The 18,696-nt window shown below is 48.4% G+C and overlaps 1 protein-coding gene across 1 annotated transcript in view; it reads right to left on the bottom strand.

Annotated features, from left to right (window-relative positions):
- Positions 1-16,956, bottom strand: part of Nsg2 (neuronal vesicle trafficking associated 2) — a 57,704-nt gene extending 40,748 nt beyond the window's left edge. Inside the window, exons 1-3 of the mRNA XM_038328141.1 lie at positions 16,844-16,956; positions 15,804-15,954; positions 1,013-1,096 (exon numbers count right to left, since the gene is read on the bottom strand). Coding sequence (XP_038184069.1) covers positions 1,013-1,096; positions 15,804-15,932 — 213 coding nt within the window. The 5' untranslated portion in view covers positions 15,933-15,954; positions 16,844-16,956. The remainder of the gene's footprint in view (positions 1-1,012; positions 1,097-15,803; positions 15,955-16,843) is intronic.
- Positions 16,957-18,696: the final 1,740 nt, after the last annotated feature.

Genomic DNA, 18,696 nt, shown 5'->3' with positions numbered 1-18,696 from the left:
CTACTGATAGTCCTTCAGAGCCTCCTACAGCTTTCCCCGTACAACCTAAGTTTCACCCACATGGCCCACAAGACTTGAGACTGTCTGCATGTTACCCACATCTGATTTGTCTGTTTCTCCCCTACTCCTTTTCTAAAGCACAGCCTCATTGCCTTTGTTCCTATTGGTGCTAATGTTCCTACAGCCTTGGGCCTTGCCACAGCTATTCTCTCTCTTGGTCCCCAGCACCCTTGTTCTTGCTGCATGCTGGGCTTCCCTTCCTGTCAGTTCCCAAGCAACTCCCCAGGTGCTAACCTTAACTTCTCTTTTCATCTGCACACAGCATGCATTACTGCTCTGTCCACTCCTAGTGACTTTACCCCCTCCACACACAGCATGCATCGCTGCTCTGTCCACTCCTAGTGACTCTACCCCTTCTGCACGCAGCATGCATTACTGCTGCTCTGTCCCCTTTTGGTGACTCTACCCAATATGCACGCAGCATGCATTGCTGCTCTGTCCACTTTTGGTGACTCTACCCCCTCTGCACGCAGCATGCATTGCTGCTCTGTCCATGTTTGGTGACTCTACCCCCTCTGCACACAGCATGCATCACTGCTGCTCTGCCCACTCCTGGTGACTCTACCCCCTTTCCAAAGCAAAAACAAAAACAAAAAATCCAACCCACTGGTTTGTATCTGTCAGCTTCTCTTTCCTAGTTTTCTATGCATTATGGTCAAAGCCTCTGACTAAAATTTGCCTTTCTTCATATGTTCCTGACACTTCTCCCGAAGACTGTAAAGAAAATGCAGGAAGAAGGGGGCAAGGGGAAAATGAGAGCTGCAGACAGCCTTTATCAGTTATCAAATCTGATGAAACTCAAGAACCTGGGATGAACCTCAGTGGCAGAGCCCATGTGACTTCCAGAATCCCTCCTGAAATAGCCTGTACTGCTTCCCTCCTCCCCACTGTCCCTGTGCCACCAGCAAGCTCCTCCTTTCCTCCCTTCTTGTCGCCCTGCCAAGGAACTGACCGTAAATTCAGCGATCTTCGGCACCCGGAACTTCCCTTTGTTCCTCTGCTCCGGCTGGTACTCTGTTCTTGTCTTCACGATCACCTGCAACGTTGGACCAATGTTAGCACAGAGACAAGTCCTTCCCCTTCCCTTCCCTCTGGCCACCAGGACTTGCTCTCCATCTCACAGACATTGGGAATGACGAGCCCCCTTCCAAACACATGACCCCCATCCCAGCAAGCATGGTGATGACGTTGATTAGACCTCTCCAGATGTTTGTGCATTATGGGTATTCCTGTCCATAGATATGCATAGCCCATTTTGACAAAGTGAAATCATTGATCATGGATTTATAGGCTACTTTACCAGGTAATTCATGTTCTTTTCCGATTTTCCACTTTCCAATGTAAACAAATGTGTGTGTGTGTGTGTGTGTGTGTGTGTGTGTGTATTAGGGATGTAACTCAGAGTCAAACGTTTGCTCAGCAAGTGTTCTACCACTGAGTTAGGCTCTCAACCTTTCATTTTGCCCTTTCCTCTCTTCCATATTGACTAAATGCATTCTTTGATGATTTCCATCACTGACTGAAGCGCCTTCTGCCTAGTCTCCCTCCTCCCGCCCTGCCATACCTCACTCTTCCCGGCAGGTCCCTTCCCGCACTCATGTCTTTTTCTTTTGTTACCCACTATGCATTATGGACCATTTTTGTGCCCATGGGCTCAGGAATGGCCATTGGATTCTGGAGGGCTCACTGTTTGATCCACAACTGAAGAGGGTCACCATTCCCAGAATCCACCGGTTTAATTGGTTGAACACCAATAGTTCAACAGGGAGGAGTAGGGTCTCTGTGAGATCCTCCTGGTCCAAGATTGGCTGTTGACAGGCCCAGTGCAGTCGGCCACAGCTGCTATGGAATCATGTTTGGAATGCCCTGATTATGGCATCTTTTTTTGATGTAATGTGTTTCATATAGGTACACTGCATCTGATATTTAATTTTTTTTAAAAAAAATTACGTGGGCCGGGCGGTGGTGGCGTACACCTTTAATCCCAGCACTCGGGAGGTAGAGGCGGGCGGATCTCTGAGTTCGAGGCCAGCCTGGTCTACAAGAGCTAGTTCCAGGACAGGCTCTAGAAACTCCAGGGAAACCCTGTCTTGAAAAACCAAAAAAAAAAAAAAAAAAAAAAAAAAATTATGTGTATTTGGGGAGGGCATGGGCATGCTGAGATATTTGTGGGGAGGTCAGAGGACAACCGGGGGAGTCAGGGCTCTCCTCCCACTGTGTAAGTTCTGTGGGCTGAGCTCAGGTTTTGATGGCAGGTGCCTCTCTACCTGCTGAGCCACCTCATTGGCTCTACAGTTGATTCTTTTTTAATTAAAAGTTATTACTTTTTTCAATTTTATACAGAGACACCACACACTCCTTATACCTTATCCTTCTAAAAATGATACAAGATAAGAATTGCTTTGTTTGATCAACGAGGAAACTGTAGTTAGAAGGTTACTAACTTGCCTAAGGCCCCAAAGACACTGCCCACTACCAGTGCTGCCATTCACACCAGGGTTCAGCTGACTCTAAAGCTGTCTGCAGCTGATCTTCCGCTGGCAAGTGTTTAGGCCACTTCCACAGTCTGGGTTATAGAAACAAGTTATGATTAATAACCTATTGGTTAATCCTCCGCACATATTCTTAGTTGTAATAAAATTTGGGGATTGGCACAAGGAAAAAGGAAGGCATTTGTCCAGCCCATTGCGCCGTCTCCTTTCGCCGAAATCTATTTTGGCGGCATATTTTACCGAGGTGCGCTGCCACCTCACACGGCTTTTATGGACCTCCACCCCACTTTGTGGACTCAGAAGGAAAAAAAAAAGAAACCCGACAAATAGTTTGCAGTTATTGCCACGTGTTAAGGCACAGTGGACAGCACGGAAACAGACCGAGCTGTGAGGCCCCACCTGAAGCTACAGACCCTGGCCATCCCACAGCCCTTTATGTATTCCCTGTCTCATGCTAAGCAGAGTACCTGGTACTGCCACAGGGGACTGTTTCCACTCCACAATGCACTGAGCTTCTTGTTGCTCCCGATAGCAGCCTGAGCCAGGTATGTTCACAGGTAGGGCTTTCCTATCCTGCCCGCGGTGGGTGGGGTGGGGTTGGGGGAATGCTGGTTCTGTTCTCTTTATATGTTCCTTTCACAGATGCTTCGCAAAGACCCTTCCGTGAGTGAACAATGTCATACAACTCTGGAGAAGGGGAAAAGACCAACTAGGGGCCTTGACAAGAGACCCTAACATGCTGTGACAGGGCCATGCAGCTAGGACCCGAGGGCAAGCCAGAACTGACAGCTAATGAGAAAATAAGAATTTCAGTCCTGCAACCACAAGGAAGGTAATTCATCCAACAGCTCAAGTGAGCTTGGATGAGGATCCAGGGATAGATGGGAATGCAGGCCAACTACACCTAATGATGTTAAGACTGACAAACTCACAAAAACTCGTAGGTGAGAAATTTGCATTGGCTCAAGATAGCAGCGGGGAACTAGTTTGCTCTCTCACATGCCTGGGCCCACTCCTCACCTACTGGTGCAGGCCCATCCCTTCCACAGCCATGACCAACAGCCTCCACTAGAGCCCCTTTCCCTCAGATGCCAGATGGGAAGGAGCATTTACATTGAGTCTTCTTGTTGCCTCTCTGTTGTATGAACATCCTGCCCAGAGCCCCCAAAAGAGCTTAAGACCTTCTTCGTCATTTGGTGTAAATGAGAAAGGGCCTATATTCCTGCAGTCGTGTTGAGCACTTAGAGGTTGCTTCTCTAGTATCTCTTTCCTTTTCCTTATCTTTTCCTGAGTCAGAAGCTCCCTGGGTTCCTTTCAGGTGCTCACTCACCCCCGCCGCACTTGTGATCTGGTGGGATTCTCCCCTCCTTTCATGACCACAGTGGTATCTAGTTAGACAAAGGCAACCAGGAAACACAGTCTTGACATCAGCATGTCGCTTAGATCAGATGGATGCATTAGATACAAGGCACCACTATAGCCTTGTGGGAAGAAGCCCCCCCCCCCATTTTCATGGGTTCTCTGAAGTGGCATTTTCCCTTGCATGATGCCGTAGGGACTTAAGCGCTGAGGTAGCAACTGTTGCTGCTCCAAGAACAACCAGGGGGAGAACAAGGGTGGCGCATGAGCAGGGCAACACCACAAGCCCATGGCGCGTCCCACAGATATCATGTTAAACACAAGAAATCAGCGCCCAGAAGGCCTTTTAGACACCGTGGATTTCACTGATGTCTTCAGGTAAGTGTGGAGCTAACATGTAATTAAATTGGCCACTACAGAAGGTATTTGTTCTAAATATGCACACATCTCCCTTGGCGGTGCTGAGGGGGGCAGTGTTGGGGCCAGAGCCCTGCCATCTGCATCTTGTTCTGCTCTGAATGCTGATGAAATGCTCTGGGTGCCCTGGGTAATTTTTCTAATGAAAAAATTGTTTTATACTGGCTTCAGGGACCTGCCAAGGATGGTCAGGTGCCTCTGCCTGGTATGTGAGCACTCTCAGCTATTTCCTTCTTTTTAGAAAGGCCACATGTTCTCCAACGCAGCTGTAAAGTAGTCAAGGTCCCCACAAGAGATCTTAGAGCCCCAAGTCGGCTTCAAGCAGATAGGCCCTTCTACCTGGAGTAAGTAGCCAGCATACAGCCCTTCTTCTGAGCTTGGAGCTCTCCGGTGTGCCATGGCTCCACTTAGGATCCATCAGCTCCGGTACCACCCTAGTACCACGCTAGTGTATCACTTAGGATCCATCACCTCTGGTACCATCCTGGTAGCACTCTGGGGTATCATTTAAGATCCATCAGCTTTACATGGTCAATGGAAACTGAACTGGAAGCTTGCATCGGGGTCTTTCCCAGGATAGATCCCTCAGCTGCCTGGACTCAAGGCCAGTGTCAGGAGCCTGAAGAAAGAATGCCCCAGAGTACCATGCTGCTACATGGTTAGGCCACACGATATGCTACACGGGTTGCATGCTCATCTGACTTAGGATATCTTACTACCAGATCCGGAAGCAGTCCTATTAAGTGCCAGAGGCCTGCTGTCCCCCTTCTCCTTGAGAATTTCTGCTCCCTCGGTCTATTCTGATTAGCCCTCCTCAGCTTGCAGCCTCCGACCTCTCCCCTTCCTTCCTGCCTCTTCATTCTAGGGTGTCACTGGGACTTTACAGAGCAAGTTCTTTGTTGCTCTCAGTCCTTGCATGTGCCCAGGTCTGTGTGTCCCCACTTGCACCATCATGCTGAGTGCATCTTTCATTCTCATGATTCTCAGTGGATATCCCTACCCAGCTCACTGAGATTCCATTAGTCTACCTGATGCTCTCGGATCTACACACCCACATTTACCATGGTCATGCTCAAGCTGCAGGGCTCTGCCTCACCCTTCTCCTCTATACTGCACTCTCATGCCTATAGAATCTGGGCCTGAAAATAGCATCATACAAACTGTGCTGGTCAATTTTATGTCAATTTGACACAAGCTAGAGTCATTCGGGAAGAGGGAACTTAACTGAGAAAATGCTCCCACCAGAATGGCCGGTGTGAGGGTCCAGCTCACTGTGGATGGTGCTACCCTGAAGCATGTGGTCCTGGTGCTATAAGAAAAGAGGCTGAGCAAGCCATGAAGAGCAGGCCGGAAATCAGCACTTCTCTCTGGCCTCTGCATCAGTTCCTATCTTGAGTTCCTGTCCTAAATTCCCTGGATAATGAACCACAGCTATAAGACGCATTGAACCCTCTGCTGCCCAAGTTGCTTTTGGTCACGGTGTTTCATCACAGCAACGGAGACTTTAACCAAGACAATACCATTGTTTAGCTCGGATCAGATGCAGGACTCTCATTCCTTCTGTTTCCAAATCCATTCCATCAAGTCATTTGTTCCAGTTGCTATCTGTCCAAAACATCCTCAAATGAACACATTTATCTAGAGATACTTCCTTGCACCCCCTTTACCTCTCTTCAATCTGGCTCTAGACATGTTTCTTGCTTCCTGTCCTGCCTCCCTAGACTCAAAGAAATGATCTTTCTAGGTGGAGGGAGGAGCATACACCAGCAAAGAGACCCAGGAGGCTGACACCTGGTAGAACCACACAGGCATCTTGGAGTGGCCAGAGAACAGGGTCACAGGGGGAGTGATAGAGATGAAGTTGGAGGGGCAGGCAGAGGTCTAAGCACAACCGAGAGATGGCCCTAAGGGCACAAGGAGCTGAAGGAAGGTTAACAAGGTAGCCTCCCTAGGTGTTCAGTGCTGGAGAGAGCCCAGCCACTGGGAGGAAGCTGTGGTGGGGGCAGAACTGGAAGCCCCTCCTACTGGATTTGGGCTGCTATTAGGAGCATCAGGAAGCTGCTCAGTGTTGTGGTCCTGTGGAGTAGAACCAGAAACAATTCCGTCTTGGAAGAGGAGGGGGCGTGGAAGGAGGGAGAGAAAGAAAGAGAGATGTCACAAAGAATGCAAAGAAACGGCCTCAGCGTCATCGGCGTCATCGTGGATAACTGCCTCCCAGGCCCCCAGTTAAAACAGAGCAAGACAGGGTCCTGGGTGCCTTAACTTGATTTGTAAAAGAAATGGGCTAGAGGTGGGGCTGGAGAGGAACGACAATAACTGTCCTGGCCCGTCCATTATGAAAAGGCTTACAGCCATTTAACAAACGAGGCTCCAGGGTTTTAAATATTGTGGGCATGGACAAAGGCACTTTGTTTTTTCTCCTGCTCACACACTGGTCCCCCATTGTCCTTTCAAGCTGCTAATATGAACATAATTTAATATATGGGAAAATGGGATAAATTATTCATTCCCAAAGGATGCCCTTACCCCCCCTCCCACCAGTTTCTATCCCTCACCCCCACTTCGCCGGCATGGCTAGATCACACACGGTGGTTCAGTTGGCTCAAAGTGCAGATCATAAAAATTTAAACTAATACTTCCCTGAATTATCAATAATGAAGAGGTTCCCACACGGAGAGTCCCCAGAATTGGCAGGAACAATAAATGAAAGCGCAGAAGAGCTGACAAGGAGCAAAATTGTGTTTTTGTGAGTCGGACTTGCAGAAGCCAAAAATAGACCTTCATTGTAGTCACAGCTCATCCCTGCAGCAGGGCGAGGGCTGCCACGGGCACATCAGGTGCTCTTCATGCTGGGGACGCACCGAGGAGGGCTGCTTTAGTTTCCTTTCTTTCTTCTTCTTTTCCTTTCCTTTATCTTGGTTTGTTTTTTGAGACAGGGTTTCTCTGTGTAGCCCTAGCTGTCCTGGAACTCACTCTGTAGACCAGGCTGGCCTCGAACTCAGAGAGATCCTCCTGCCTCTGCCTCCCGAGTGCTGGGATTAAAGGCATGCGCACCACTGTTGGTCAACATCATCTTTGGGAGGTAGCGCCAGGTGCTTGGCACTGTGCGAAAAGCCTGCCGTCCTGAGCTTCAGCCATCTCGTGACCTCTGGTGTGGGTGAGCATCCACACTTGACAGAAGACACCAAGGCCTAGGGAGAACCATGACCTCAATCCTCACCTAGCTGCTAGGAGGCAGTGCCGAATCAAGTCACCTCTCACATCCTGGTCCTGAGGGTCCTGCATGCTGCCAGGGCCCCACAAACCTGCTGCCAGAGGTGAGAGCAGAGGGAGGGAGGCTGGAGGAGGGCCAGGTGGGGCTGAGTCCTCACTCAGCTCTTCCCTGTTTGTCTGTTCCTCACCTCACGTGTTCTCCTAGGATTAGATTTCCCCTGGGATCCTGAAAGCTGAGGAAGGTGGAGAGCACAGGTCAGACGCCAGTGCCGAGAGCTAGTGGCGGTCTATAGGGCTCCACGGACTTCACATTGGGAGATTGGAGCTGAGAGAAGGCAGACATTTGGCACACGTCGCACAGTGAGACGAGTCAAAAGCAGAAGGCTAATATGAAGCTGCCACACGGGTCTGGGCTCTTTCCAGGGCTCTTTTCTTTGCCAGGTTTTTGCTTTCTTAGAGTCAAAATATAAGGCAAGTGTGGCCAGCATGGTTGGAGCTCAGCTCCCAGCTTAACAAAACCCTCTGCAGGGGCTCACTGGGGGAGGAGAGCAAGTCAGCTTGCCCACCCGTGCCGTGTGAGATGGGAGTGACGTTTTAAAACAAAAGTTACAAAACTGAAAATCATGGACTTAAGTCTTTAAATGGCCCTCATTCTCATTTCTCAAGCATTCAGTGACGAGGCACACACATACCGTTTGTCCTCCAAGACCATGCGGGTTGTCAAAAATGACAAGATTTTAATCTCTTATGGCTAAATAATATTCCATTATGTACATTTTATGATATAATGTATACATGTGCCAAAACATTACATTTTGGGGGCCGGAAAGACTGCTTGGTGGTTAAGAGCACCCACTGCTTCTGCAGAGGACCAGAGCTTGGTCCCCAGCACCCATATCAATGGTTCCCGATGTCTGTAACTCCAGCTCCAGGGGCTCTAGTGCCTTTTTCTGGCCTTGGAGAGCATGGCATTCATGTGTACACATCTCCCCCCAGCACACTGAATTTAAAAATCACATTTTCTTTTGCTTCAGAAATATGTACCATTTCCAAGTACGAATAAAACAAAAAAGAGACTAGAATTTATGCATATTGTTTTTATATGTGAGACCACATTACAATATGTTCTCATGGAGCAAGCCACAAATTGTCTCTTGCCCCCTAAGGTGAGAGTCTCCCAGTGTTTCCCAGTTCACACCAGCGTTCACTTAGCCAGCCCTTTCTCCTCAACAGCCCAAATCATTCCCATTTTTTGGTAATATCTATAGGGCATTGTATAACTGAAGAAATTATGCTCATAGGATACATTCTTACCAATAAGAAGCACAAAAGCCAGGCGATGTCGCCAGTTTAACTTTATAAATAATGCCATATATCCTTTGAAAGGCTTTATTAAGTTCTGCAGCCAACAAGAATGTCCTAGGAGCAGGAGGAAAGAATCTAACAGGAGAAGGCAGGGAAATAGAGAACACATATGACCTAAAAGCAGAATGGGGAGAGGCTGGGGTTGGAGAGGTAACTCAGAGGTTAAGAACACTGGCTGCTCTTCAAGAGGACTGGGGTTAGCTGGGCAGTGGTGGCTCATGCCTTTAACCCCAACACTCGGGAGGCAGAGGCAGGCAGATCTCTGTGAGTTTGAGGCCAACCTGGCCTATAGAGTGAGTTCCAGAACAACCAGAGCTACACAGAGAAACCCTGTCTCGAAAAAAACAAAACAAAGCAAAACCAAAACCAAACCAAACAAAAAGAAACCCTGTTTTGAAAGACCAAACAAACAGAGGACTGGAACTTGATATCCTAGCACCTACGTGGAGGCTCACAACTGTCTAAAACTCCAGTCTCAGGGGACCTGACACCCTCTTCTGGTCTCCATAGGCACCAGGCAGACCGTGGTGCACAGAAATACATGCACACACACACACACACACACACACACACACACAAAAGAAAAAAAAAGCAGAAGAGAGAAGAACATAGAGGGAAGAAAGGAGTTAGCAGAGGAGGGGGCAGGCTTGAGAGGATGGTAGAGAATAAATAAAAACAAAATATGAGGACATGTTTGTATTAAAGTGTCGCAGTGAGACCTATCCCTCTATCTGTTAACTTAAAAAGAATGGAAAAAAATATTCAATATAACATTCAAAAAAGCACATACTGAGGTTGCTTTTCCAAAACTTACCAACATAAGCATCATTGATATTTTTTGTTGTTGTTTAAAGTTGCTTTGTTTTTAAATTACAGAGACTTTGTACTCTGGGTAAAGTAAACCTTTTTTTTTTTTTCCTTTTTAACCTATTCACAGGCACTTCCTGAGCCTCACCCAGCGTGGGGGCTCTCAGAAACCTCTGGGAGCCTCTCTGTCTAGCAGGGGACCAGGGAGGCTGTCCTGGGGTGGTAGGGGGTGAAGCTGCTCCCTGGGGAGAGGCTGTCAATTTGTTAAGGAGAAAGGGAAGATAGGAAGGCTGGGGGCAAGGCACAGGGCCTGGAACAGACAGCTCCACCTCTGCCCAGGTCCTTCCACCTCTGTCCTGGCTCTCCCCGCCCTCACCTTGAAGCCCACCATGCTCTTTTACAGTTTGCCACACGTTTTCCACATTAGGTGACATTCTGAGTGTCCAGGGAAAGGAAGGAAACTGGGTCAATGAGCCCTCTCTGTGTCGTGCCTGAGTGAGGCCCTGGATACTTTTACATTCTTTTTCTCGGATAGTAAGCTGTTAGGTGGACACTGGGCCCACCTTCCAGCTCCGACAACAATGAAGCCCTGAGTGGCTGAACGACCTGCAGGAAGCCTCACAGCAGGCAAGCAGCTTGGCAAAGACCTGAACTCAGCTCTCCAGGATTGTAGAGCGCGTGTGCTCTACCGCCAGTTTCATTCTTCACAAACTGCGAAGCGTGGCAGGTGACAATAACTGATCTCAAAATCTTTCCATTCCTCTCCTCTAAAGGCATGTAAGCCACCCATGCCCAAGACTCACAAAGACTTAACAACTAGCAGAAAGGAAATGGGCGTGGTTGGAGCCTGGCAGCTTGCTCAGCAAGCACATGATGGACTGGAGGCTTTCAGAGGCAAGTGTGTCTGTCTGTGGCCTGCTGTCTGCAGCCCTGCCATGCACCTGCTGGCATCTCCAGGATCTCTGCATGCAGAGTTCAGCTGCAGCTTTTTTTGGGTGAGACAGTCGGTCTAGTCTCTGAACTCACTTCTGCAGCTGCAACGTGGGAGCCCTGGGTAGAAACCTCACAGAGTTTCCCAGGGTATCTGTTTGTGGTGAGAAGGCCCTAGAGGAGAACTGGGTATTCCAACTGTCTTAGTCACCTTTCTACTGCTTGCAGGGACAGCATGGTCGAGGCAACTTAGAGAAGAGAGTTTGTTGGGGTTTACAGGTTCAGAGGGTGAGTCCGTGACTGTTATGTTGGAGAGCATGGCAGCAGGTAGGCAGGGATGGTGCCGGAGCAGTAGCTGAGAGTTTACACTTCATGCACAAGTGGAAGGCAGAGAGAGAGAGGGGGAAGTGCATGGGTTTTGAAACTTACAAGCCTAGCCCCCAGTGACACACCTCTTCCAACAAGGCCACACCTCCTAATCCTTCCTAAACATTTCCACTAACTGGGGGGCCGAGAATTCAAATATATGAGCCTGTGGGGGCCGTTCTTTTTTCCATAACCCGGCGGGCACTTACCTGCTTGGCTCTGAGTCTATTTCCCCACACATCTGGTGAAGAGATGAAAGACATTTTTAAACACTGAAAAGGGAGGCTTATTAAAAAGTTCCTTCTTCCTGCTGTGTGGCAGGACTAAATTAGTTCATGCAGAGCCGATGACCTCAGGCTATGTGACCAAATGCAAAAGAGCCAGGATAAGTTCTCCACAAGCCACCATGGCACCAGGTCTTGGTGAGAATCTACCCAGCTACTATTGCCATGGTGCCAGTCCCCACAGCACCGCTGCCTCACACCCCAGCTGCAGTGTCTAGTCAGGCTCCTGCTTCTGCTCTTTTCCCTGTAGCTTCAGGGAGCCTGGCCACATTTACTGGGGTTAACTGTTCCATTATTCTCTAGAAGAATGAATGGAAGTGAAGAGAAAATTCTTAGGGACCATTGTGGGGCTGACCCTGTCCATTGTCTGTGGGTGGCCCACAGCCTCCAGCATAAACCTCATAGAATGTAACTCCAGGTCCCATTGTCTTCCTGAATGAAACCATTTCCTTATTCTGGGGCCTACCTGACGCTCACCTCCCCATTCTCACCTCCTGTCTCCTCATCTCTTAGCATCTCCCACCAAACTCCTCCTCGTCTTATCATGGCCGTGTATGCTTAGTGAGGCGCAGGATTTTCTGGGCAGGTGAATAGATGGAAGAATTGGTACCTTTTAGTATGGTTGTTATCACTACAGCTGTACTTGATGGTGGTCAGGGAAGGTTTCCAAGGGGCATTCTGTCAGAACCTGGCTAAGGAAGATGAACACTGTCCTATCAAACCAGCGCAGCTCAGAGGACTATGTTGAGGGAGGAATAGAGCCAGCATCTTGGAGAGCATGGAAATTTGCAGGAGAAAGTTGGGATTCCAGGACACTAGGCCTTCAATCCTGTAATATACTCCTTGTCTGTGATATTTAGATATGCTGCTGAGTCTTAGTTTCTGTGTGTGTATTTTTTTTTTTTTTTTTTGCTTTTGGGGAAGGATAATTCTTTAGGGCGTCAGCTCTGGCATTCTACTCCTTGTCTGTGACATTTCGATGTGTCACCTCACTGCTCTAAATCTTGGCTTCCTCACCGGTGAGATGTGCACACTAACATCTACCCCCATAAAGCTCTGGAAGATGAACTAAAATCACAGACATGAATGTTCCGTGTGACCCAGGGCATGCCTTCAGACAGGCTTACCACTATGGTTTGGATATGGTTTGAGCGTCTCCCCAAGGACCATGTGCTGGAACTGGGTCCTCAGGAGAGCTATGTTGAGTGATATGGAACTTTCAAGAGGCGGGGTCTAGTGAAAGATAATGAGGTCACCGGGGGCACTGCCCTCAGAAGGAATTAGTGTGGTTCTTCTGGAACTCATTCCTCAGAGAACCAAGGAAGACTCTTGCCTCCTGTCTCACCATATGATGGATCTCTTCCCTTTCCACATGTTCCCAGCATGATGTCCTAGCCATGTTCTAGACCAGCCATGGCTGGCACTGTGCTTTCTGGGCCTCCAGTCTGGGAAACTGGGCTAGCTGCGGCTCTTTTCTTTATACAGTGTCTAGCGCCAGGCTTCTGCTATGACAACAGAAACTGACGAAGCAAGATTCCAGCATGGGTGAGGGAGAGGCTCACTGTGCCTCATCCACAGCCAAGTGGGACTGGCAGTTGATGGTTGCTGAAAGAGGAGTCATTTTTCTTTGTGGGCGTGGCCACTAGTAGGTTCCCTGTGCCCACAGTGGGTGGTCTTATACCTATGTTCATATGGACAACATTAATTGGAATCTGAGCTATTTTTTAAAAAAATTAAAGAAGAAGCAAATGAGGGCATGAAGTTGGGAGAAGTCATTTTGGGGAGCTGGAATGGAAGAGCTGGAATGGAAATGGGGTTATATGATCAAAATACATTTCATACATTTGTGAAATTCTTAAGGAATAATTAAAATATTTAGAAAAAAGAAAGAAAATAGAAATAAGGATCTGAATCCTCCTGAACATGTTTCTTGCAGTTCGTGATGGTAGCTGTCATTTAGAGAAACTAGCCTCTGGATCGGATTCTCTTTTAACACATTTGTTCTGCTCCGGGGAGGGGGGTGGTGGTGGAAATCGTCTTTGCTTTTGTAAAGAACATAAACTCTGCACTGGAGACCTAGCTCGATGGAAGAGCATTTGTCTAGCATGTGTGATACACTAGCTCTAACATCCTGCCCTGATAACAGAAACAAATCGTAATAAAATCTAAGTGATCAGCATAGAAAACCACTAAGACAATTCCCGACTCAGAGAAGAAGCAGGCCTAAGACACAGCTGATCCCTATTGTGAGTTCCTGACTGAGTCAGAAACAGGTCAAATCTGTGGATGCACAGACCGAGTTCAGGCCTTGCTCCTGAAGTAGAAGGTTCTGGAACAACACCGCCCAGGTTCTGCATCTAGATGCTTCACTGACTTTTGCTTCGAGAAGGTACAGTTTCCTTAAACACTGGATCAAGAGAGATAGCTATTCCCTTACCAGGGTCTATTCACTAGTGAGAGACTGAAGCAAAAGTGCGGGCGTGCGTGTGTGCGTGTGTGTGCAAGAGCATGCGTGTGCTTGGGAGAGTACTTAGCATGTTATAAAGCGCTTGAACGTGTTTATCCTCTTCTGTTCTTGGCTTTGCGCCATTTGGCATCTGAGGCCATATCTGGTTTTGTTCTGACAGCCTGAGGTAGGAGCTTCCTTGCTCCACAGAGGAGGAAGCTAACACCCACTTGGTAGCGAGTCAGTGAGGAGCCCCAGAGGGAGCATTCAGTGTGCCTCTGCAGGGACGCCTGCATCTTTCAACACACAATATGAGAGAGCTGATTAGTCTGGCCTTGGAATGACTCCCTGGTACGTCTGGACTGGCTGCTTGGTGGGAGGAAAGAACTCTCAGCGGGAGTTAGGAGAGTAAAGGGAGAGGGGGCGGACTATTCTCTAGATGGCCTGTAACTGTGTGGGAGGCTGTGGGGAGGTGGCCTCCCATGGTCCCTTGTCATTACACACCTCTCAGACACATGCACGTGGCCACTGACTTGAAGAACCTCAAGACACGTGTCTTTTCTTTGGAAACCTGCACTGGGGCCTAGATGGGGTTCAGACACTCCCACCTGGGCTTCCTGTGCATCTGGAGCCCCCCAACCTTGGGCTTGTAATATGAGTTTGCAATCCCAGACACCCGGGTGTGTTATGGATCTGAAATCGAGTTTGCTCGACTTTGGCAGCACTCGGGGTTCCTGTGGGGAGACATCATTTAGGCTGATGGCTGGATCTCATCTCAGATTCTGTCAGAATTGCTTTGGTTGGGGGTGGGGGTGACCTTAATAACAGGAGTTTCTAAATCGCCTGGTGCTTCTAACATGAAGTAAAAACTGAGCACGTCTGACATGCCTGAGGCGAGTACTCAGTGTGTCTCTTCACACTTCCTTAGCAGCCATGGCGTTCAAAGCTCTTTTCAAAAGGTTTTATTAGTTTCTCAGGATAGCTCAATGGCTCTAATTCCACCACCCACCCTGACACATTCTTCTATCAGAAACCTCTAGGCTTTCAAAACAAATGACTCAGTCCCAGCCAATCAGCTGGCTCTTCATCTCGGTTTAGTTCCTCTCCATTGATTGGATGGAGCCAAGTGGTTAAGACGCACAATACCCTCCTGGAGATGCCAATGAGAAAAATCGAACAGATGGGACGATCCATTGTTCCGTCTCCAGCCTGGGGGCAGGACCATTTACCTGCAAACCTCTCACGATGGGCACTAGCTCACCCCCTAAAGCCTCTGCGCTCTCGGGCAGACCTCACACACGCTCTCCTACCTATGTCTGTGGGATGACACCCCTCTGCACCTCCATTTCTTCTTTCAGGAGATGGTCCATCAGCCCGAGGCTGCTTCCCAGCCTCGTCTCCCCAGACATTCTCCTGCAGCAGCGCTGTCCCCGCGAGCTTCCCACACTTGGCACACTCGCTTCCCTCTTTGCCTTAAATACCGGTTCCTCCCCGAACCTGGAAGACTTTATTCACCTTCAAGACTAATTTGGATATTCTCCACTGTAGCTCACCTATCTAGCCCTCCCTCTCCATCTCCCTGGCCCTCCCCACCCTTTGTGAGGCTTGGGTCCAGCATTTACCATGATGCACTGTGTTCATCTGAAGAACGGTTTTGTAACTTCATCTTTTTATAGCCAATTCATAGGACAGGGGCGACCTTAGCAGGTGCAAGCTGCAGGACTGAATCCAAGTCTCTGCCTTCCTATCTGTACCAATCAATATTTGAAACACCTCAAGAAAATTGAGACAGGCTTTTTTTCTTCATCCCCATGTAGAAGCTTATGTGTATTTACCTGCCATGATAAAATCTTAACAAGAAAACATTAATTTGCTTGCCTGTATATGTAGATATGAACAAACACCATAAATCTGCAATAACACAGGCGCTCTCACCCCTGGATAGAGCATTTTCCAAGGATGGGAGCCTATTTGGTGGCTGGGAGAATGAAAGTGTTTATCGGGGTAAAATCTTTTGCTGGTTGGGGTAACCTGGGGGGCAAGGGAAGGAAGATCACCTATTACCTTCTCGGGTGCAGCCAGTTGTAAATGATTAACCTCCAAGGGCGTGATGAGGGGGACCGTCTGGAAGCCATCCTCCACCGAAGGCGGCTTGGCCCCCTTCTCTCCAGGGTTGCCGTTCAGCTTCACCATACTTCTGCTTTTATTCCCAGACCTAAGGCGAGCAGCAGGATTCTGGTTACGGCAGGAATGTGAGAGGCTGACGATGGTCCACTACCTCTCCCCTCCAGCAGCGTCCAATCTGGTGGTCACCGTCAACCTCTCACTAGATTTCCTGACATGATTCCCATTGTCCAGGGAAACTTCATTAACCAGCACAGTGTGCCAACTGCCCCCCGAGTTTACCAACCCTCAAATTAGGGAGCAGTAAAAAAAGAAGAAGAAGAAAAAAAAACCCCTCAGACCTTCATTTAAAAACAAAAATATACAAGCTTAGAAAAATAGTAAGACACTATGGCTAGCACATCCCCCGAAACCACTGGCCAGCTTGTTCTCAGCACAAAAGGAAACTCCATTATTCTGGGTCCCCCTGCAGTAGGGTATACTTCACCTCAACACCCACACTGCTATTTTTGCCTTTTCTTCCTCGATTTCTAAAAACGTAGTTAAATACATTCAGTATCTCTCGCAGTACCTTTTCTTTTTTACATAATATGCAGATCGTACATGAGATTTGGGTTTCTAAATCAGAAAGAGGCTGTGATGAACCTGATCTTGTTATTCAGCCATGAAATACCTCCATTTCCTCAATAGCCAACGGCTTTTTTTTTTTTTTCATGGAAAGTTAGCAGCCCCCCCCCCCCCCCCCCATATTGCAAGATTGCCAACTAAATAAACAAATCACATTTATTTCTCTCCGGCTCCCTTTTGAAGTCAAGCATTGCTTTCACCCCACCCTCCAAAGCCCAGCACAACTGAATCTCTCCTGTCAATCCTGCGGGTGGGACATAATTAGAGAGAACAGGGTTGTCGCGGGGATGACAGGGAGGTAAGGGCTGGGAGGAGGCTGGGGAGTGGTACAACAAAAACAAATGCCTACTTACTGTGCAGCGCTGGTAGGGGTCAGAGCAGAGTCAAGCCAATATGAAGAGGAGGAGGACGAGCCCGAGTCCTCCCTCCACAGCCCGAGCTGTTGTCGCTGAGAAAGCAGCCGTCGTGAGCCTGGATCCGGAGCTTCTGAGAGCGAGGCGCCAGCGCTCAGAGAAGATCTCGGCAGCTGCCAGCCTGCTCGCCTGCTCGCGCCTCCCACCGGGGACGGCTCCCACACCACCTGTCATCTGGCACCACCTGCTGTTTCTCATGCATGGCCACAACCCCTGCAGAGGACAAGCGGCTTTGAAAAAGTGGAAGGGATTTTGGTTATGCCAACAATAATCTGGCTTTTAAAAATTATATAGTTAGGTAAAATGTGATTCTTGAATCTTTGGTGGTGGTGGGGGGGCTGGAAAGCACTTCCGTCCTTCCGTCCTTCCTTCCTTCCTTCCTTCCTTCCTTCCTTCCTTCCTTCCTTCCTTCCTTCTTTCTTTCTTTTTTTCTTTCTTTCTTAGGAGAAGGGCTCATCTTTTACTAAAGCTCCCCTAACAATATTATAAAACAGAATGGTTTGAAACACCTGCTCTGGGGTTAGAAGGGAAGGTAAAAAAATTTCCCACTTCCCATGCAGTAACACTTTTCTGGATTCTTTCAAGCTTTCGTCCTTATTTGCAAATTGGTTTCTAACAGTGACTTTGGGGGACAGCATGCAGTGTGGACACCCCAGCACACAAAGCTTGAAGCGCTGCACAGGCTGGAGCTCTTTGACTCACGATTGCCCCAGCTTGTCCAGGTCAGTTAAGGTCACAGAATTGGAAAAGACCAGACCCAGGGTTTGAATCCTGACTCCATATCTAGGACGAGATAGTAGATGACACCCAGGCTCAAGACCGGTGTGAGGAGTGAAGTGGCCGCTCCAGCCCTACCAACATTGGCTCCATGGTTCTTGCATACTGTGCACGCTAAGCCCCTGCTTCCTTGTCTCTGACTGCGAATAACACTTTCATCGCAGAATGGCAGTGAATACGGGAAGAGAGTATGCCCATGGAAATGCCTTTGCCTTGTGAGCAGTGTTCTGAATACCTGGTCCAGCCATAGGGATGGTTCATGTCCCAGTCGTGGCTCAAGTCACTGATGGCTGCTCGTCACCAGCTGCACCACTGTTTGTGTGTCTCACGACCCATGCGTCCTGGCATTGAGCACACTCCCCACTTTGATTTTCAAATATCTTGTTCTGTGCGCAAAAAGTCACCCTTGCTAGTTAAAAGGCACAGGAAAGTGTCATCTGTATTATTTAGGAATAAAATATGTATGTAAAGAGACTTATGAGGCCGTGAAGGCTGTCACACACCAGGGATGCACACATTAAGAATATGTGAGAGGGAAGTGGTCTGAGGGATATTGGTTTTCCTTGCCCTCCTTTCCAAGATCCAATGACTGAGAGTTGCAAGCATTGTACAAGGCCAGCACAATATAGTCAACGACCACATGTTCAACTGAGAACCTTTTTATCCAATCCTATTGCTCCAAAATACTAAAAAATTTCTTGTGATAGTTCTTGACCAATTGACAAGAAAAAAAAACCCCACACTTTTCAAGCCAGAGGCTCCTAGAGTTTAGTAAGGTCCAGAAAGGGACTTGTGTGGAGCAAGAAGAAATCCAGGTTTGGTTATATGAGAGGCTAAAAGATAAGCTGCCAGGAGGACTATGGTGGGTTGAAAGAAAACAGCCCCCAAAGGAGTGGTACCATTAGGAAGTGTGTCCTTGTTAGAGAAGGTGTCATCTTCTTGGAGCAAGTGTGTCACTGTGGGGGCAGTCTTTGAGGTCACCTATGCTCAAGCTACTGCCTAGTGTCTCAGACTGT

This window comes from Arvicola amphibius, chromosome 4, assembly GCF_903992535.2.
Source record: "Arvicola amphibius chromosome 4, mArvAmp1.2, whole genome shotgun sequence".
NCBI classification, from domain to species: Eukaryota; Metazoa; Chordata; class Mammalia; order Rodentia; family Cricetidae; genus Arvicola; species Arvicola amphibius.
The sequence above is the reverse complement of the archived record's forward strand: the minus strand, read 5'-3'. Positions and strand labels throughout refer to the sequence as shown.